Here is a 17,489-nt window from a genome sequence, read left to right as displayed (position 1 = left end):
TCTTTTCATGGCTAATAGTGCATTTCTTTTTAGTGCTGAGTAATATTCCATTGAGTGGATGCACCAGACTATCCATTCACCCACTGAAGGACATCTTCCAAGCTTTGATCTGCTTTACACATTCATGTGAAGATTTTTTTTTAATTCTGCATATTTCATTTTGTTGTGATAACATGAGATACGCACTCTGGACGAAGTTCCGACTGCACAGTACACTACTGTTGCCTGCAGGTCTGTGTTGTACAGTGGCCCTCTAGAAATGACTCACCTCGCGTGACTGCACGTTTTTGTGCAGATGTTACTTTCAGCTCATTTTGGTAAATACCAAGGAATGCACTGGCAACTGCTGGATGCTATGTTAAGAGTGTGTTTAGCTTTGTAGAAACTGCCGGCCTGGCCTGCCTTCCAAAGTGGCTGCGCCATACTGCGTTTCCCCAGGAGTGAACGAGAGCTCCTGCTGCTCCACTGTGTCCTCTTAGCATTTGGTGATGTCTGTGTTCTGGACTTTGGCCGTTCCGATAGGCATGTAGTCCTATCTCACTGTTTTAATTTGCAGTTCCCTAATGACACAAGATGTCCAGCATCTTTTCCTAGGCTTGTTTTCCATCTAAATATCTTCTTTGCTGAGGTATCTATTCAGATCTTTTGCCCATTTCTCAATTGAGTTGTTTTCTTGTTGGGTGTTTATGAGTGCTTTGTATATTTTGGATTCCAGCTCTTTATCAACTGAGTGTTTTGCAGCCTCTGGCTTAGCTTTTCATTCCCTCACGTTGGCATTTTAGTGCCTCTGATTTACGACTCTAGTGTGCCTTTTAACAGAAAATTACACTGAAAAAGCACTAACCTGCTTAATAATATCATGAGTCATAAATGAGTACCCTAATAAAGGAGAATATAAAAAGGACCGATAGTCAGTCAGCAAATATTTATGCCTATATATAGGCTCACACTGGGACCTACTCTGCCTCTTCTCCCACAGCGGACTTCTAAGTGATTATAGCTCCAGATGTAAGTGTTTATGTCTTCCGGGGCTATTCCCAAGGGAGGATTCTCTGTCCTGCCTTTTACATGGGGAGGATTACCAGAGAAGGAGTGAGAACTGGAAGAAACCGGGCGTAAGTTGGGGGGGGGGGGGGTTGACGTAGGAATGCCTCTGGGAAGACGGGAAGGGTAAGCCGCAAATCCGCAGGCAGAAGGGTTAGTCCCAGTGAAGCTGTTGTGACCTGAGAGCATGAAGGGAGGGTGGGCACAAGTACAGATTACACCAGCGCTGGAGGCCGGAGCGCAGAGAGTTCCCACCTGGGCGCCCTTCCTTTCCATGAGGTTTGATGTGTGGGGCTTCAGGTAAGGGAGGGAGGGAGACGGAGGTGAAGGTTTAAGGACAACAGAGGTTTCATGAACATTCTTGCAGATAAATCTTTGCACACTTCTGTTTATTTCCATAAAATTCCGTTTGCTAACTCAAAGAATATACCCATTTTTGAGGTGCTCAGAAGTTACTGGCATATGGGAGGGTCAACTTAATTTAACAGGAAGCTGAGCATAGAATGTGATTTGTCCACATTGTCCCAGCGTTGTCTTTAACACTGCCCCTCGTTACTCTCAGAAGCGGCCAGTTCAGATGACAGCTTACACAGTCATCCTGTTTCTGGGTTAAGTTTGACGTGAAGGAAACTGGATCGTTTGTTAGATGCTCTGTAAATATGACTAATTGAAAGCCCTGCTTTGTGAGGAAAGGCTCTGAATTGTTCATCCAGGACAGAGCACACCTGTCATGTCACCTGACAGCTCCACAGCGAGAGCTCACTCTTCCCTGACCCTACTGATATCAGACCAACCTAGAAACCCTTTACTCTTTTGGATGAGGAAACTGAAATCTAGAGAAGTTAAGTGATCTGTTTAAGGTTTTAGGGCTAATTAAAGGAAAACTAAACAGAAGCCAGAGAGGATCCCCAATCCTAAGTTTGTTTTGGGGGGTTTTTGCTGGGGGGTTGTTGGGGTTTTTTGCTTAAAAAAATTTATTTTCCAGTCAACTCCTGAGTAAAACTAATTAAAAAAAAATAATGTTCCTAATTTTTGTGCAGCACATCCATGCTATCATGCCTTAAAAATTAAGAAAAATTACCTACCTCTGTGTGCCGCAAGATGGTCCTCCACTTCTGTAGTTCCTCGAATTACGACCCACTACACCATTTACCCCCGGGACAAGGACAAGCGATGGGAAGGTGAGTGACCGTTTGTGTAAAATCGCTGAGACTCTTCTTTTGGATCCTTCCGTCGGAGTAAATACTGTATCTTTCATGATGGTGTAAAATCATCTGATATTGTATAACTTTACCAAATCTGGTACATATTAATATTTAGATAAGCAGATATTTGAGAAGTGATAGTAATAAACCTCAAAGCCAAAATCAGACGTGCCCTGGAACAGAATGGAAGAGAACGTTCCACTAAGACAATGAAGAATGTAGTGTAATCCTCACGCAGAGCGGAGGGCGACGTGTGTAAACGACGCTCTGAAGGAGGGTGGGGACCTGTGAGCCTGGGCTTCTGTCGGATCATAGTCACCCAGTGTTTGTTTGTGTTTTCCCCTCCTCCCCTCGCAGGAGTGAACATGGAGAGGTTTGCAGAGGAGGCGGACGTGGTGGTTGTGGGCGCCGGCCCCGCCGGGCTCTCGGCCGCTGCCCGGCTGAAGCAGTTGGCCGCCCAGCACGGCAAGGACCTCCGCGTGTGTCTGGTGGAGAAGGCGGCCCAGATCGGGGCTCACACCCTCTCGGGGGCCTGCCTTGACCCCCGTGCTCTCCAGGAGCTCTTCCCAGACTGGAAGGAGAAGGGAGTATGAAAAATTATTCTCTGTGCTGAGTCTGACCTCTGTAGTAGCTCTGTTTCCAAATTAATGGGATATGGGACACCCTCTTCACAGAATTCTGTCTCTTAGAGGATAATTGGAGATGCAAGTTAAGTTAAAAAGGACCAAAAATCTGAATCATATAGAATACAACTTTAAGATGTCAACTCACTTTTACCTAATGCCTTGCACGTGCTGTGTTTGTGTACCGGCTTTATGAGGAGGCCTCACCTTGAGAAGACCTAGGAATACAGTTTTGGTTTAGAGGGTCTTTCCTAACTTGTTCCGTAGTTGTTTATATCACTGTTCTTAATAATGTTAGGTAGCTTCCTTGAGATGTTGCAGTATCTAAAGCCACAGGGAATAACTGAATCTAATTTTCTAAGGAAATAATAGTAATAATAAATTAAATAATCTAAGCAGAAAAATCTCTGGCATGATACATAGAGAAGCAAAGTCTGGTATGATGGCACTGTTTTATTTGTATGTCCTTGGTTAAACTCTTATACTCTGTGTATCTCAGTTTTTTCCTCTATCAGATGTGTAACTACACCTCTCCCACCTCTCAGGTTATAGAGTGTTGAGTATCTGTGAATACACTTCGTAAAGACTGAAAAAACAAAAGTTAGCCAAGTGAATCTAAAGGTCAAATTAGCCTTATTTGGTGACTTGTGAGTCGTCTAGGGAATAGAAAGGGGCTCCAAAGAGCTGCTGGAAAGGAGAGGTTTCTGAAGGCCGAGGGGTGGGGCACACGATCACAAGCAGGAGGATTAGTCCAGGCACTGTCACCGTCCAGGCAGGGTCTACGGGAGGCGACCTCGTTAGTACGGGGAGCGAGACCACGGTGACGGTGACGTACCTCGGAGAGGCTGAGGCGGGACCAAGCTGGGCTGCGGCCGTGGTGCTTAGCACACATGACCGCACTCCTCTCTAAAGCAGCATACTCCTTTCACCTAGAAATACCATGGTTGTGCCTGATGAATGTTCTCTCTTCAATCGTACGTCAGAAGTGGGTATCTTTGACTTACTGACATAATATCAGATCTAGGAGAAAACGTTTTTCAGACCGAGGCCTTATGTAGCTGGGCAGGTCCAGTCCACTCCACACATGTTAATTGTCTTTACCTGAAGGAAAAATAAAACTTCTCTTCTGTTTCCATCGAGCAGGAAGTGACAGCTGGAAGCAGGTGCCTAGGCTCATGTCCCACAGAGACAGGGAGACAGGAAGCTACCCTCCTTGCCTTCACATTCCAAAGACAGCCCTCCAGGCCCCCGAGAAAGACAGTCCTGAGATGCAGACTGGCTTACTCAGGTTTTAGAAAGATTCCCACCCATCTCAGGGAGACAAGGATTGACAGTGTCGAGTTTTCCAAAGGAAGTGATGAAGGAGAAGTGAGGAGGATCGCTCTCTTTCCTTTTTGATACAGTTTTTTTGTTTGTTATTTATATTTCATGGGTATGAGCTAAAAACATCCTTTTCTCTCCCCTTTTATTTCCAGGCTCCACTGAACACTCCCGTAACAGAAGATCGATTTGGGATTTTAACAGAGAAATACAGAATCCCTGTGCCAATTCTTCCAGGTAGGGAATGATAGACAGTCGTCGAATGTACAGTCCCACAGCTGGAGGGAACTACATGTCCTCTGGGGAAAGCTCTTCCTCTTATAGTTGAGAAAAGTAAAGCCCAGGGTCTTGAAGGACTTCCCCACAAGCCAGCTGTGAAACTCTGGGTAGGAAGGCAGGACTAGAGCTCGGTTCTTCTGTCTTCTAGTCTAGAAGAATTGAGGTAGTCTTGTAAGCCACCAGAAATGTTTAAGTTAGTTCTGTAATGTTGTTTTCAATTTAGTCATTTGAGTTCTAAACCAGAATTGTTGGAAAATAAATTGAATACTGGCCTTAAGATAATGTGTGTATTTATGCAGAAATTACATGTGATTAGAATTTCTAAATTGAGTATATATGTTCTGGAGATGTTTACCAATGAAAAGTCCGACGTGTAAAATGAGCGTATGTTTGCAGGTCTCCCCATGAACAACCACGGCAACTACATCGTGCGCCTGGGGCACCTGGTGAGCTGGATGGGCGAGCAGGCGGAAGCGCTCGGGGTGGAAGTCTACCCCGGCTACGCGGCCGCCGAGGTGGGTGCGGCTCTGTGGCTGGTGCTTAGTGGATGGGACCCCTTTGTCTGTGGAGTATAACCCAAGAATGGTGCAGAGTAAATAAATAAATATTTTAGAAAGGCCATAGGATTTTAGAATTGCAGGATTAGAGGGAATCCTAACAAGAGCTAATCCAAAGAATGCTTGAATCCCTCGTGCCTACACCAAGTGGTCGTCCGGCGTGGGACTGAACACACCAAGGGTGAAGAAGGCCTCTGACGTCTGGGTTGTTGGTAAAACCCTCTTCCTTGCAGTGAAGAGACATTTATGCACTGTTCTGTACTACAGAGAGCGACCCTGTGTCCCCTTCCAAGGGCAGCTTTCCAGTTACGATGACGCCCTGCTCTTCTTCCCCACCTTCATTGGTGTGTTTCTTTCCCCGATGACATATTGTTCATTCTTAGAGCCGTCATGTAACGTACTTCAAGATGCGTCTGTTTTGTCGCTGTCCTCCGAGCGCATCCCCTGTTGTCCCCTCCTTAAAGCAGCACGGGGAGGAATTCCAGCCTCGTGTGCAGCAGGACTGTTGCCGCCTTCATTCTAGAAGCTGTTCTTCCAATAATTCCCTCAAAAGAACTCTTTTGGCAGCCACATCCTACTGTAGATTCTCACTAAGTATTATTGGGAAATTATTAAAAACAAAGTCTCCTGCCAACGCAGAAAAAGCACCTCTCCAAATTATAAAGAAGACTGAAACTGTTACTACTGAATGAGCACTAAGCCGAGACCTCAGCGCAGTTACGGGCCGTCCACCCCCTCACGTAGCCGGGCAGCTGCGATGTGTTACATGCGTGCTCACGATCTTTATCCAGGGAAGTAAAGCCTGCTGTGTCTCCTTGACCCGCAGGGAGGGACAGCTTGGAACAGCAGGAAGCCCGGACTCCCCCGCAGACGGAGACGGACACCATGCTCGGTGTTCACACGGCAGAGCCATCTCTGAGGCCCCGCGAAACGCACAGCTGAGATACAGGCCTGCCGCGGGGCTCATTTCGCTCCTAACTGACACGCTTCCCATAGATCTAAGAGAGACAGGAAAGGACTTATAGTTAAGTTGTCTGAAGGAAACGCTAGAAGGTTCTGCATGGGAGCAGGAGTTCTTTTGTTCTTGTCACCAGCGAAAACTCAAAAAACGTTCTCGCCCTGACAGTGTGCAAGTCAAACAAAACACCCGGGTCCCCGCGGTGCGCCTGCTGCTGCTGGCTGCTGTTCCCCGGGGCACAGGTGTGCACGTGGCTGTGCCTTTCTCCTCATAAGCTGTTCTTGACCGGGAGTCACTGTCTCAGTCACAGCAGGTGGTTTGCAGAGTCCGTGACTTTCGGTTTTTGAACGTGTGCGCACGCATGCGCATGAGCGCGCCCTTGCACGCGCACGCACACACATTCTCAGAGGGCCCCGCAGCTCTCCTGCACCTCTTCTGCACCTCTCCTCCTCCTCGGTGTTTGTTACTCGGAGGCCGACCTCCAGTCCAGGCCACAGCCACATCCTGCTGTTGCTGTGTTTCCCGGGTGCCCAATAAAAAGTTGATAACTGTTTGTCATAGCCCTGCTGCGAGTCCTGCTCCGCCTTTCCACTCCCGGGCTTCCTGCGGTGTGATAATAACTACACTTTGTTCTCTTCTATCCAAAGAGCGTTTTCCTCCAGAGGAAACAGAGCAAGTAAGGGCTACGGAGAATTGTTATTTTTCATCTTCGGAATCACACTTTTGGACAGTTTCCCTCCTTCCTCCGTGGTCTGGAAACAAGCTTGAGTCACCTTCAGGCTGTCTTCAACCCCTCTGTGATGTCTGTGTCCGGGTCGCAGCTCCCTGGGGACAGAGCTTCCCTGACAGTGTCCTTGTCCCACCCCACTGGCAGCCCTTGCCTGTCCTGGCCCTGACTCCAGGTTCACGCATGTGTCTCTGACCCCCGAACCCAGCAGAAGTCTCCCTGCTGCATCTCGCCTGCTTTGTCAGTGTCCCCTCCGCCAGCCCCGTCCCTCCCCATCAGATGGAGCATTTCTTCCATCTCTGCCTGTCTGGGCCGCGTTCTGCTCCATCTAGAAGGCTGTGTCTTAGAAACTTGCCTTTTTTTCCCTGGAACATCCTTAAGCCTGTCATCAAGAGGACAGGTTCACCTCCTAGAAAGTCTAGGGCTGTTCGTTGTTTCTTTCCAAGGCAGTTACGAATCCTGAGGTGATAAGGAAATGTGTTTGCATTCTAGGTCCTTTATCATGAAGACGGAAGTGTGAAGGGGGTCGCCACCAACGATGTAGGGATACAGAAGGACGGGGCACCAAAGGTAACCGCTGAGGGTCTGCACTGAGCAGGCCGGTGGGGTAGGTGGGGGTTGGGAGGGCCAACTCGCAGGCGGTATAGCTCGGCCTGGCTGCAGACTGCACATGAGTGAGTAGCGGTGTTAATGTGGACTCTCTCTCTCATTGGTAAAAATACAGAAGCATTTTTGCACTGAATGTAATTTAGGCAAGTAAATATAACGTGTAAGAATAATTTTTTTTAAGATAAAAACTTGACTCCTACGAATATAAAACAAACACGTCACAGATTTTATTTCACTCATTAGTTAATGAGGGTATCAGTAAGATGTGGTCGTTCAATGAGAAATTGGGAGTCCGGGATTTGCAGACACACACTACTGTACATAAAAGAGGTAAACAGTGAGGTCCTACTGTAGAGCGCCGGGAACTACATTCAGTATCTCATAATAGCCTATAATGAAAGAATATGGGGGGAGGGTGTGTGCTTAGCGTGGACAAGGTCCTGGGTTCAATCCCCAGTACCTCCATTAAATAAATAAGTAAACAAACAAACCTAATTGCCTCCCCACCCCCCCAAAAATAATAATAAAACAAAAAATTTTTTAAAAAGAAAAAGAATATGAAAAGGAATATATATATGTATAAATACATAACTCAGAAATTGACACAACATTGTAAACTGAATATGCTTCCATAAAGATATTTTTAAAAACCTATGTAAGAGTGAGAATATAAAGTGAGGGAAGAGAAAAAACAAGTGGCCTAGGAAAAAAACAAAAAACAACAAACATACCACGTAGGTCAGGGACCAGCCGCTCCACCGCCTCCAGTCCCCGTGCCTGAGGGCAGGAGTCATTGGCAGTGTTGCCGTCAGTAATGCAGATGCAGTCTTTGCCAGGAGTTTGACATCTTTAGGTAAATGGAAACCTGATTGCCTTCCTCTCATTCAGAAGTTTCCACAAATAGTTAATTTGGGGTTCATAAAAGAAGAGCCCTTGAGACTCGGATCTCACACCCTGTAAGATTTCTTGGAAAGGACAAGGAAAAATGCCTTGTGTTCCTACAGTGACAAGAGCAAAACACACGTTCACACTTGCATAAATTAACTCATCTCTTCATGCTGGTTTGTTCCTTGTCTGAAGTTCCCAACCAGCTGAGAGGCTCCGTGAGGGCCGGCCCGGAGCCAGTGTGGTGCCAGGCCATGCCAGGCCTTGCCAGGGCCTCCGGCAGCCTCGGGAGCTCAGCCTGTCCTCTCTGCTGTTCTTTTTGGTTTGCCTTTAATCATGTGGAAGGAGAGTGGGTTCCCAGAGCTGTGTTAGTTCCAGGCATACAGCAGAGTGACTCGGGCACCTGTTCTTTGCCATTGTGGGTCACAACCGTTCTTCAGTAGAGTTGGGCTCCCAGGCCGGCGCCCCCCGAAGCACAGCCTCCTGCTCTTAGTCTCCCCGCTCCGCCATCCCTCCCGGTGGTCTGACCGCTGCACCAGAGTCGCGCGAGGTCTGGAGGCTCGGTGGGCCTGTCAGCAGGGCCCAGGAAGGTGATTGAACAAGCCCCAGGGTGTCTCATGCATCCCTGGGTTTTCAAACAACCGTTACCTCACACTGCCGCTCATAGCGCGTCTGAGCCCAGGCTCAAGTGCCCACAGCGCAGGGCTGGACCGGCAGTGCGAGTTTGCAGCCAAGTCAGAGTTTATCGCAGGGCGCCGAGCCAGGGTCAGGTGAGGGCAGGTCCCCTGCCGCCTGGTCTCTGACTTGGGGATTCTTTGAACGGGAAGAACAAAGAGGCTAGGATTAATCACTGTCTGGTGCCGGTTCTGTGACGTTTCATAATCCAGTTTCGGGAGTCAGGATGTCCATGGTTTACAATTCTCAGGCAGGTGGTCCACGACTGGGGTGGGCGCTCTTTGAGCTCCTCCTGCCCTGAGTGTGTACGTCCGATGCACGGGGTGTCCCGCAGCAGCTCTGGTCATGACCGACTGTCCACAGCAGCAGCCTGGTCATGCCTCTGGGTGGTTGGTGTTCAGTAGCAGAGGGTCGAGGTCAGAGGGAACGAGGAAGGAGTAAAGTCTTGAATAGAGAGATTAGCCATGAACTTGGTGAGGGAACTCAGGCGTGGGGGGCTCAGTAACAATTAAAGGATGTCGTTTTCTCTGAATTCTCTCCTGTGTTGTGGTTACTCTTTTCTGTATCATGATCATTTAATTTTAAATCACATTTTATTCTTTAAAAATTTGCATATTTACTATTACAGCAAAACCGGAGCACACAAAGTCTACCATTCTGATATTTCCTGTGTGTGTGTGTGTGTGTGTGTCCTGGTATTTGTCCAGGGTGTGTTTTGTGTTCTGTGCTCTGTAGTTGTAGAAATAGTTGTGTCATCTATGTTGTATTTATACGGACAGAAAAGCCTAGAAGAGTGCAGTGGACTCTTAGTAACCGAAACTCCCAAATCAGAGGTTTTAGAAAAGTACTTTGGTACAACAGGTCGGGGGGAGCCAGGGGTGATTCTGCTTACCCCGCTGGTCCACCTCTGCCAGCCCAGCACACTCAGGCTCCTCCACGTCCTCTCCCTGACACTCGTCCACCACAGACCCCCGCCTGTCACCCAGGGTCAGTCCTCTGTCCTCTCACGGCCCCGGAGGCAGGACCGGCTCAGCGGGCTAACGTCTCCCTCCTGGAAAAACCGTCTGGCTTCCACGCCACCTCCTGTTGGTTTCCTTGTGTTTTCGGGGCCTCTTGCTGCCTTGCTTGCTCCTCCTCCCCTCCCTCCCGTCCTCCGAACAATCCAGGCTCCAGGCTGCATGTCGGGTCCACACCTACGTTCTCTGCAGGCCCACGGCTTTGAATGCCTCCTCACTGAGTCCGGACCACGTGTCCTGCTGCTTATTCCACAGCCCCAGCCTCAGGTCTGTTAGGCGCGTGGCTGTAAGAAGTGGGATTTGGACGTGCTTCCGTTTCCCAGGTCTGTAAGTAACTTGCCCGGGGTCAGACGGCCCTGAGTGGAGGGGCTGGGATGGGGGTCCGGCACACGGAGGGGAGGCTGCCTCTAAGAGGAAGCGGGAGTGTGCTCAGGGATGTTCAGTTCGTTAAGCTAGAATTGTTTCATAAGTGGTGCTGGGAAAACTCCCTGTCCTTCTGGGAGCAAAGAGAGTCGGACCCTCATTTTTTCTTAACAGTCATGATTTTGTAAAACAGTAAAAAAAAAATCAGAAAGAAATCTAGGTTACAGTCACAGCCTAGGGGTGGAGTGAGCCATCCTGTGTAGGCAAGAAATTGAAAACCTGTAAGAGATAGACCTCTTTTAAGTATTTAAAACTTAGACACTTCTGTGTGCCGGAAATACTATAGAGTCTGCGAATAAGCAGAGATTGGGCAAAACATACTTGACTGCCTGTGATGTCAGAGAGCCCGTGTACACTGACAAGAAAAAGACAGCACGTTAAAAGATGGGCAGAATCTTACAGAGTGACAGTTCACGGAAGAGCAGGTGCTGGCGAGCCCTCCCTGTGAGGAGTGTCGTCCGCAGTGTCACACCTCCCGGAGCCCCTCCCACTTGCCCGGAGACCTCCCTCCCCGCCCCATCCTGACACCATGTGCTCCTCCCAGGGCACTGTCACAAGTGTGATTATACCCTCAGGTCCTTACTGAGCTCTGCTCTGTGACTCGCCTGCAGGAAAGGGACGTGTCTTCCTTTCTTTCTCTCTCTCTCCCTGTGCCTGGCGTAGAACCTGGCACACTGAGGTGCTCATTTAGTAGTTCTTCAATCAAAAAGGAAAAGATGCTGGAAACAGTGGTCAGGAAAGTGCAGATTAAAACAGCAGTGATTTGGCACCGCACTTGGCGAAACTGTAAGAGGCACCGTTAGCTCTGTCAGCAGCTGGGCCCAGGGAGGGGTCTTCTCACACTGCAGGTGGGGATGTCAGCTGCTTCAGGCTTCGGGGCAGACCGTCTGGTGATACCCAGCAAGATGAAAAGAGGTGTGCCCTCTGACCTTCCGGTGCCCCCCTGGGAACCTCCTCCAGGAACAAGAGCACCAGTATCATAAGGGTCCTGTACAGGGGTGTCCTCTGTGTGACACTGTTTACTGTCGCAGATGAACTGGACACAGAGTGGCTGGCTGTTGTCCACTAACAGAATGGCTGAATGACCTCCGGTGCCCCCCGGACTACTGCCCAGCCACTAAAGAGGGAGGTTGGAGCTGCCCGGTCCTTTGACGAGACTCCCTGAAGCGTTACTAGTTAGAAAAATGTGTGTTATATGATCCTCTTTTTGTAAAATAAACCAGGAACCAAAAAAGTTTAAGTGTCTGTGGAAGTGTCTCAGTGCGTACATGTGTACGTCACATGCCAGGCTGACAACACGCTTTACAGACGAGTACAGTGTAATGTAGTGAGAGACAGGGGACAGTAAAAAGGTGTCACCTCTAGACTGTGCACGTGCATGACGGTGGGGGAGCACCGCACAAGAAAAACAGACACCAGCAAACGCTAGTAGCGAAAGGTGTGAAATTAGTCATGAAATAGTTCGTACCATTTAGACCAAAAATATTTAGCACCAAGGATATTAATCTGAGCGGTGCTTGTAACAGTGAAACACACTGGAACAACCTAAATGTACAGCTGTTGAGAATTGGTTGAAAAGTTAGAGAAATCTATTCAAGCATTAGAAAAATCAAGCTTTATTTGGTGTATATTGCCTTCGGCAAGTCACTTTATAACATGAAAACAGTTATGAAACATTTCGTCCACGTCAGCCTTTTTTTGTGTGAATGTGTCTGTGTGCATGTGTACATGCAAATCTATGAACAGAGAGGTATCGGTAAATAACATATTTTATAAGAGATTTTCTTATTCTGTATTTCTTTATTCAGTAACTATTGGGTAACTACCATGTGCCAGATGTAAGTGCAAAATACAGACAGCAGTAGAGAAGGAGCTGAGTCGGAGCTTTATTCTCCCTTTGGGAGAAACATTTCAGTTCTATCGTGCACCTCCAGCAGGAGATAGCAAGTAAGATTAAAGTGCATGCGAGTCGTTGAGTATATTTAGATCCTGACTGTGTTAGAAAGATGAGTAGACTCTGTATACACTTTTTTATTCATGGAAATTTTCTGGCATGATTCACAAGAAAGCTACTCATAGTATTTTTTGCTTCAGGTCATGGGACTGGAAAATCAGGAACAGCAGAGAGATGGCCTTTCACTTTACAAAAAAGTTTTTAAATTATGTAGCTTTCAGGTGTCCAGCGTTGTAATTCAACGTCTGTAGACGCTGCAGAGTGATGACACCTCAAGTCTGGTTCCCGTCGGTCACCATACAGTTGATCCCTTCCCCCGCCTCGCTACCCCCTTCACTCCTACCTGTATTGTCACTTGTAGATAATTCGGGTGGGGGTGGTGAGCATGCTTTATTTGTTTTTTTTTTTAATTCTTACAGATTTAACCATTCAGTCTAGTACCTTTGAGGTCCAAAAGAAAACTGTAACAAAGACACAAGATACGTGATAAAATTTAAATTCGATTCCACGTACAACAGTGCTCTGCTTTACCCTAATATGATATATTTGCACTGTCCCTTCTGCACCTGAGTCATAGTTCAGTTCGCAGCTGACGGAGTGTGAATATTTTTTCAGCTGTCAAACATTGCGGTTTAACCGATTTTTATTTCTTAGGCCACCTTCGAGCGAGGACTGGAACTGCACGCCAAAGTCACAGTTTTTGCAGAGGGCTGCCACGGACACCTGGCCAAGCAGCTCTACAGGAAGTTCGACCTGAGGGCCAGCTGTGAGCCCCAGACCTATGGGATTGGGCTGAAGGAGGTATCTGGGCTTGGCTCCATGGTTTTAATTCTGGAAGATGAAGCTTACCTTCATCTGTCTTGCCGTGTAGTTTATACAACTGATTTAATTTTACAGTTGTATTTTTTTTATTGACTCAAAATGTTCATAGTGACTGAAAATATTTGGGATTTTTTTTAAGGGACTAGAAAATATTCCTAATCAAAGTCCACTATTCTCTAAATTGTCTGTACATGTTCTAATTGCTTTATCAAATGTTGATTGAAAGAAAAAGTGGAACATATTTGTAACATTGATTTTGTTTTTCATTGTAATGCCGTCTGCCCTAATACAATTTGACCTGCTACCCAAATGCTTTCTGTAAGATGGCCACCCCTCACAGGAATTGTTTATTCAAAATTATAATATAAAGAGAATTTATTTTATGAAATATATACTCAGCTATAGTATAACATTGGAAAATAAGCTTTAAATGAAATTTTAGCCATCTGCAACCTAAAGTGTAATTAGATTAAGTGTTGCATCTTTTCTATTTATCCAGTCTCTAATCTATTTTCTCAAACCCGAGGTTTACTAGTGTAAAAGTTTCCTTATAATTCTTCAGTTAAAAATTTTTTTAGGGTAAAGCTCAGAATGGTTCAGATTCTGTGTGTGACTAGATTCACTGTGTTGTGAATATGGGCTTAGTTCTGGTGGATTGCACAACACTACCTGATAGCCAGTGATGCCTGATTTTTAGATACTGTTTCATACGGAAATGGTTTAAAATTTAAAACTCACCATTGTGAAAGTAAGGTGATGAATCCCCTTCAGCAGGGGAGAGGGTAGTGTGGGAGAGAGTGACCTTCCTTCCTGCAGAATAACAGCTGTGCTGTGAGGTGACAGCTCTGAGGTGCGGGCTTGGTGGGTATTCACAAGGGGGACATGCCCATGTGACCCCCACCCGATCTCCCGGCCCCAGGAAGCTTCCTTGTCTCTCCGATGGCGTCCCCTGTAATCGCCTGGACACCTTCCAGTCTGAGAGTCTCATGAGTGTCTTAGAGTCCCTAACCTTCCCCCCTGTGACTTTGCTCCGACTCATCCTGCTGCGGGGTGACACCCCTCTCTTGGATGTTTGAAGTCCTCATTCTGTTTCTCCTGTTACAGCTTGTCTCTTGTCACTTTCACACATAAGATACAAACCTTAGTATGTTTTACCCATAGTGATGACATAAACATTTAAATAATACTCTGGGCTTTTTTTTTCAGCTGTGGCTTATTGATGAGAAGAAGTGGAAGCCAGGGAGGGTGGACCACACAGTGGGCTGGCCGCTGGACAGACACACGTATGGAGGCTCCTTTCTCTACCACCTGAATGAAGGCGAGCCGCTCGTGGCCCTCGGCCTGGTGGTGAGTTCTGGGCCCGCTGTGGACAGTCCCCGTGAGGGCCTCCAGGGTTATGAAACCAGGGTTCCGCATCCGGAGGCTGTAAAGGGCTTTTCCTGTTTCACGCACTGTCCAGTGTCATCTGTGTGTGACGTGCGGTGGCCGCTGTGGATGTTGGGCCGTCGCTGTCCCACTGCACCGGCCCCGTGCCGGCTGCTGCGCGCGTGCCCGAGGCGGCGGGGCCGGCCTTCCTCTGCGGGAGGGAGAACCAGCGCAGGCCAGGCGCTCCGGCCCCGCACCCAGAGACCCGCGGGCGTGCGCCTGCCCCGGGGCCCGGCGCCGCAGAGGTGCAGTGGCTCGCGGCTGGATCCCGTAACCTTGTAAAACAGGAGCATTTTCTCCCTTTCGGTCACTCACATCTTTGCAACAAACTACATCTTGACCGTTACAAGAAATGGGAAGACCATTCCCTGTGGCCGCACCTGCACTTGGCCGCAGCCTGTGGTTTAGGCCACAATTAGGCTTGTCGCCGTGTTAAGTGCGTGCGGGTTCGCTGTGCTCAGCGCAGCGCTGTTGTGTGGTTTGTACAGAAACTTCATCTTTTTCAGAGCAACAAAGGTGTAGTTATTAATTTCAGCGTTTTGGCAATGCCCTGTAAAATAGAACCAGTAGTTCCTGTCCTCTTTTTTTTTCTTTAAGTGTGCTTGCATTCTGCCTCTTCATTCTGGCCTCAGTAGTGCTGTTTCTTTCTGGAGTTGATGTTGATAAACGAATAATAAACTGTGGCAGCTCCTTTTGTAGAAACATAATGCAAGACACCTACCAATATTTTTTTCTAATTTGGACTTAGATTTACAGAGCACAGTATTTATTAGTATGTCCTAAATTGTTTTAAAGTTTTGCCAGTTATAAACACATGGTTTCCTTTTATTTGCCCTTTCTTTTCCAAACAGATTTTACTCAGTTATTTAAATCTCAGTCACTGCATGTATTTTTCTAAGTGTTTTGAGTATAGGAAATTTAATGAATGTATTTTCTGATAAATATTGCTCACTTTTGAGCAATATTTTAGCTTGATATAATTTGAAATAAGTGTCTAATTTAAATATAAAAATTTAGCCTGATATAATTTGAAATAAACATCTAATTTAAATATAAAAATTTTAAGGTTGGTCTAGACTATCAAAATCCGTACCTAAGTCCATTTAAAGAGTTCCAGAGGTGGAAACACCACCCCAGCATCCGGCCGACGTTGGAAGATGGGAAAAGGATTGCATACGGAGCCAGGGCACTCAATGAAGGCGGCTTTCAGGTAACCCTCCGCACTGTTTCTTGTTTCTGTATTACAAATTCAACCTTGAAATGTGATGTAACAAATGTAGATAAAGAAAAGAAAATTATCTCATAGGAAGAAAATTTAAGTAACTAAGCAAAGCACCCTAGTATTTATAAAACTGTACCACGACATAGATAAATCAATGACACCATGAATCCATTTTAAGAATATCTCGATTTCTAGGGACAAATTCATGGGCTTTTTTTGTTTGTTGGTCTGTTTCTAAACAGAAAATTTAAACTATGTGATCAAGATATTTTCCTTTATTCTTTAGCTGCCAGGAAACTCAAGGACAAATGTAATTTTCAGCAAAGGTAATTAATTCATCTCAATTACCTAGTAACATCTATGGCTTTTAGGAGGCCTCTGTTAAGTTTTTACCCTTGATTGCCCTATTTTAGCATCTGTTCAAAATAAGTCCTTCCACATGCAGTCAGTGCATAAAGTATATACCAGTAAGATAAAAGCTATTAGTGCTGTTGTGGGAACAGCATGAGACAGGTAAGATGACCTGAAGATCTGCTCTAGAACTTAGACCAGATGGTTTGCTCAAGTTACTTTACTCCTCTGGCCTTCGGGGACCATCTGTAAGATAAAGATGACCCCTTCTGTCTCCTGTGTTCTCGGGATCTAGAACTATTTTAGAAATTGCGTATCTTTAAAAAAGAAAAGTCTGTTGTGAAAGTCACAGATCATAGAAAATTAGGGCGAAGAACTGATTTAACCTTTAAAGTGATGTTCTAAATACATTATTATTGTAACGGTGATTTGTAACATCATAGCGAAATTCTGAATGTAATCACTAGAACCCTAAAATAGCACCATCCCCAAGTTCTGTTAAAGGTACGGGGTACCACTTAGGAGGCGATTTTTGTTTCCAGAATAATTAATTCATGTGAAACAGTGTTTATTAAATTGCCTGTGTTCAAGTCCATTAAGCTCTTTTGAATAATGTCCTCAATAGCCACTGTCAGCCCAATTCTGCTCTTTTTAATTCCTAGTGTAAAGGTTTGGCATGTTCAGTAGTAAGGGCAGATTCGTGTTTAAAACACCAGCCTCGTCTGCTTCAGCATCTCGGGTGATTTTTAGATCGACAGAGATGACACCACACACACACACACACACACACACACACTTTTTACCTAAATTTTCTGACTTAGTTAAAGATGTAGAAACTTAATTTCCATTAAGTTTCTGAAGACTCTTAAGATGTAAAAATTCGGAACATTCAGCTTTATTTTGAGCTAACAAGTATTATCACGTGACTTTTTATTCCTTTCCTCAGTCTGTACCCAAATTCACTGTGCCTGGAGGGTTTCTAATTACTTAGCCCCAGTTTAACAGATGTCCCAGGATGCATTTCTTGGTGCGACTTTTCCTCAGTCCCTAGTTCCTTAACAGGATGCCCAGCTCCCAGTAGCACTGCCCATGCAGGGTAGGGTCCTCCCTGCACTGAAAATCACCCATTCCTTTTGGCCATATTTTTATTCTTAGAACTTAAGCACCAATTTGGAAGAATTTACACCAGCAATCCGTGTCCTTTTATTAAACTTCAGTCTTTGGTTCTTGACTCAAGCCTACTATTAGCAAGGCCCAGCCTTCTTTGAGAAGGTCATTGTCATTCCCCAGGTTCCTGGCCGTCCCCTCTGCTTCCAGCCCTCAGCGTTCCAGAAAGCCCCTCCCGTTGTCTACTCTCTGACCCACGTGGTTCTGGTGCCGAGCTTGGTGTGAGA

At 46.4% G+C, this 17,489-nt stretch overlaps 1 protein-coding gene across 3 annotated transcripts in view; it reads left to right on the top strand.

The window, feature by feature from the left end:
• ETFDH (electron transfer flavoprotein dehydrogenase) overlaps positions 1 to 17,489 on the top strand; it is a 31,335-nt gene that overhangs the window by 8,862 nt on the left and 4,984 nt on the right. For all 3 annotated transcript variants that reach the window (XM_032465912.1, XM_032465920.1, XM_032465929.1), the window contains exons 2-9: positions 2,085 to 2,225; positions 2,607 to 2,836; positions 4,348 to 4,429; positions 4,868 to 4,986; positions 7,206 to 7,283; positions 12,930 to 13,076; positions 14,304 to 14,444; positions 15,589 to 15,732. In XM_032465912.1, coding sequence (XP_032321803.1) covers positions 2,085 to 2,225; positions 2,607 to 2,836; positions 4,348 to 4,429; positions 4,868 to 4,986; positions 7,206 to 7,283; positions 12,930 to 13,076; positions 14,304 to 14,444; positions 15,589 to 15,732 — 1,082 coding nt within the window. The remainder of the gene's footprint in view (positions 1 to 2,084; positions 2,226 to 2,606; positions 2,837 to 4,347; positions 4,430 to 4,867; positions 4,987 to 7,205; positions 7,284 to 12,929; positions 13,077 to 14,303; positions 14,445 to 15,588; positions 15,733 to 17,489) is intronic.

The sequence above is a fragment of the Camelus ferus genome, chromosome 2 (assembly GCF_009834535.1).
Source record: "Camelus ferus isolate YT-003-E chromosome 2, BCGSAC_Cfer_1.0, whole genome shotgun sequence".
Taxonomy (NCBI): Eukaryota; Metazoa; Chordata; class Mammalia; order Artiodactyla; family Camelidae; genus Camelus; species Camelus ferus.
Note: the sequence above shows the minus strand (reverse complement) of the source record. Positions and strands in the feature narration are given on the sequence as shown.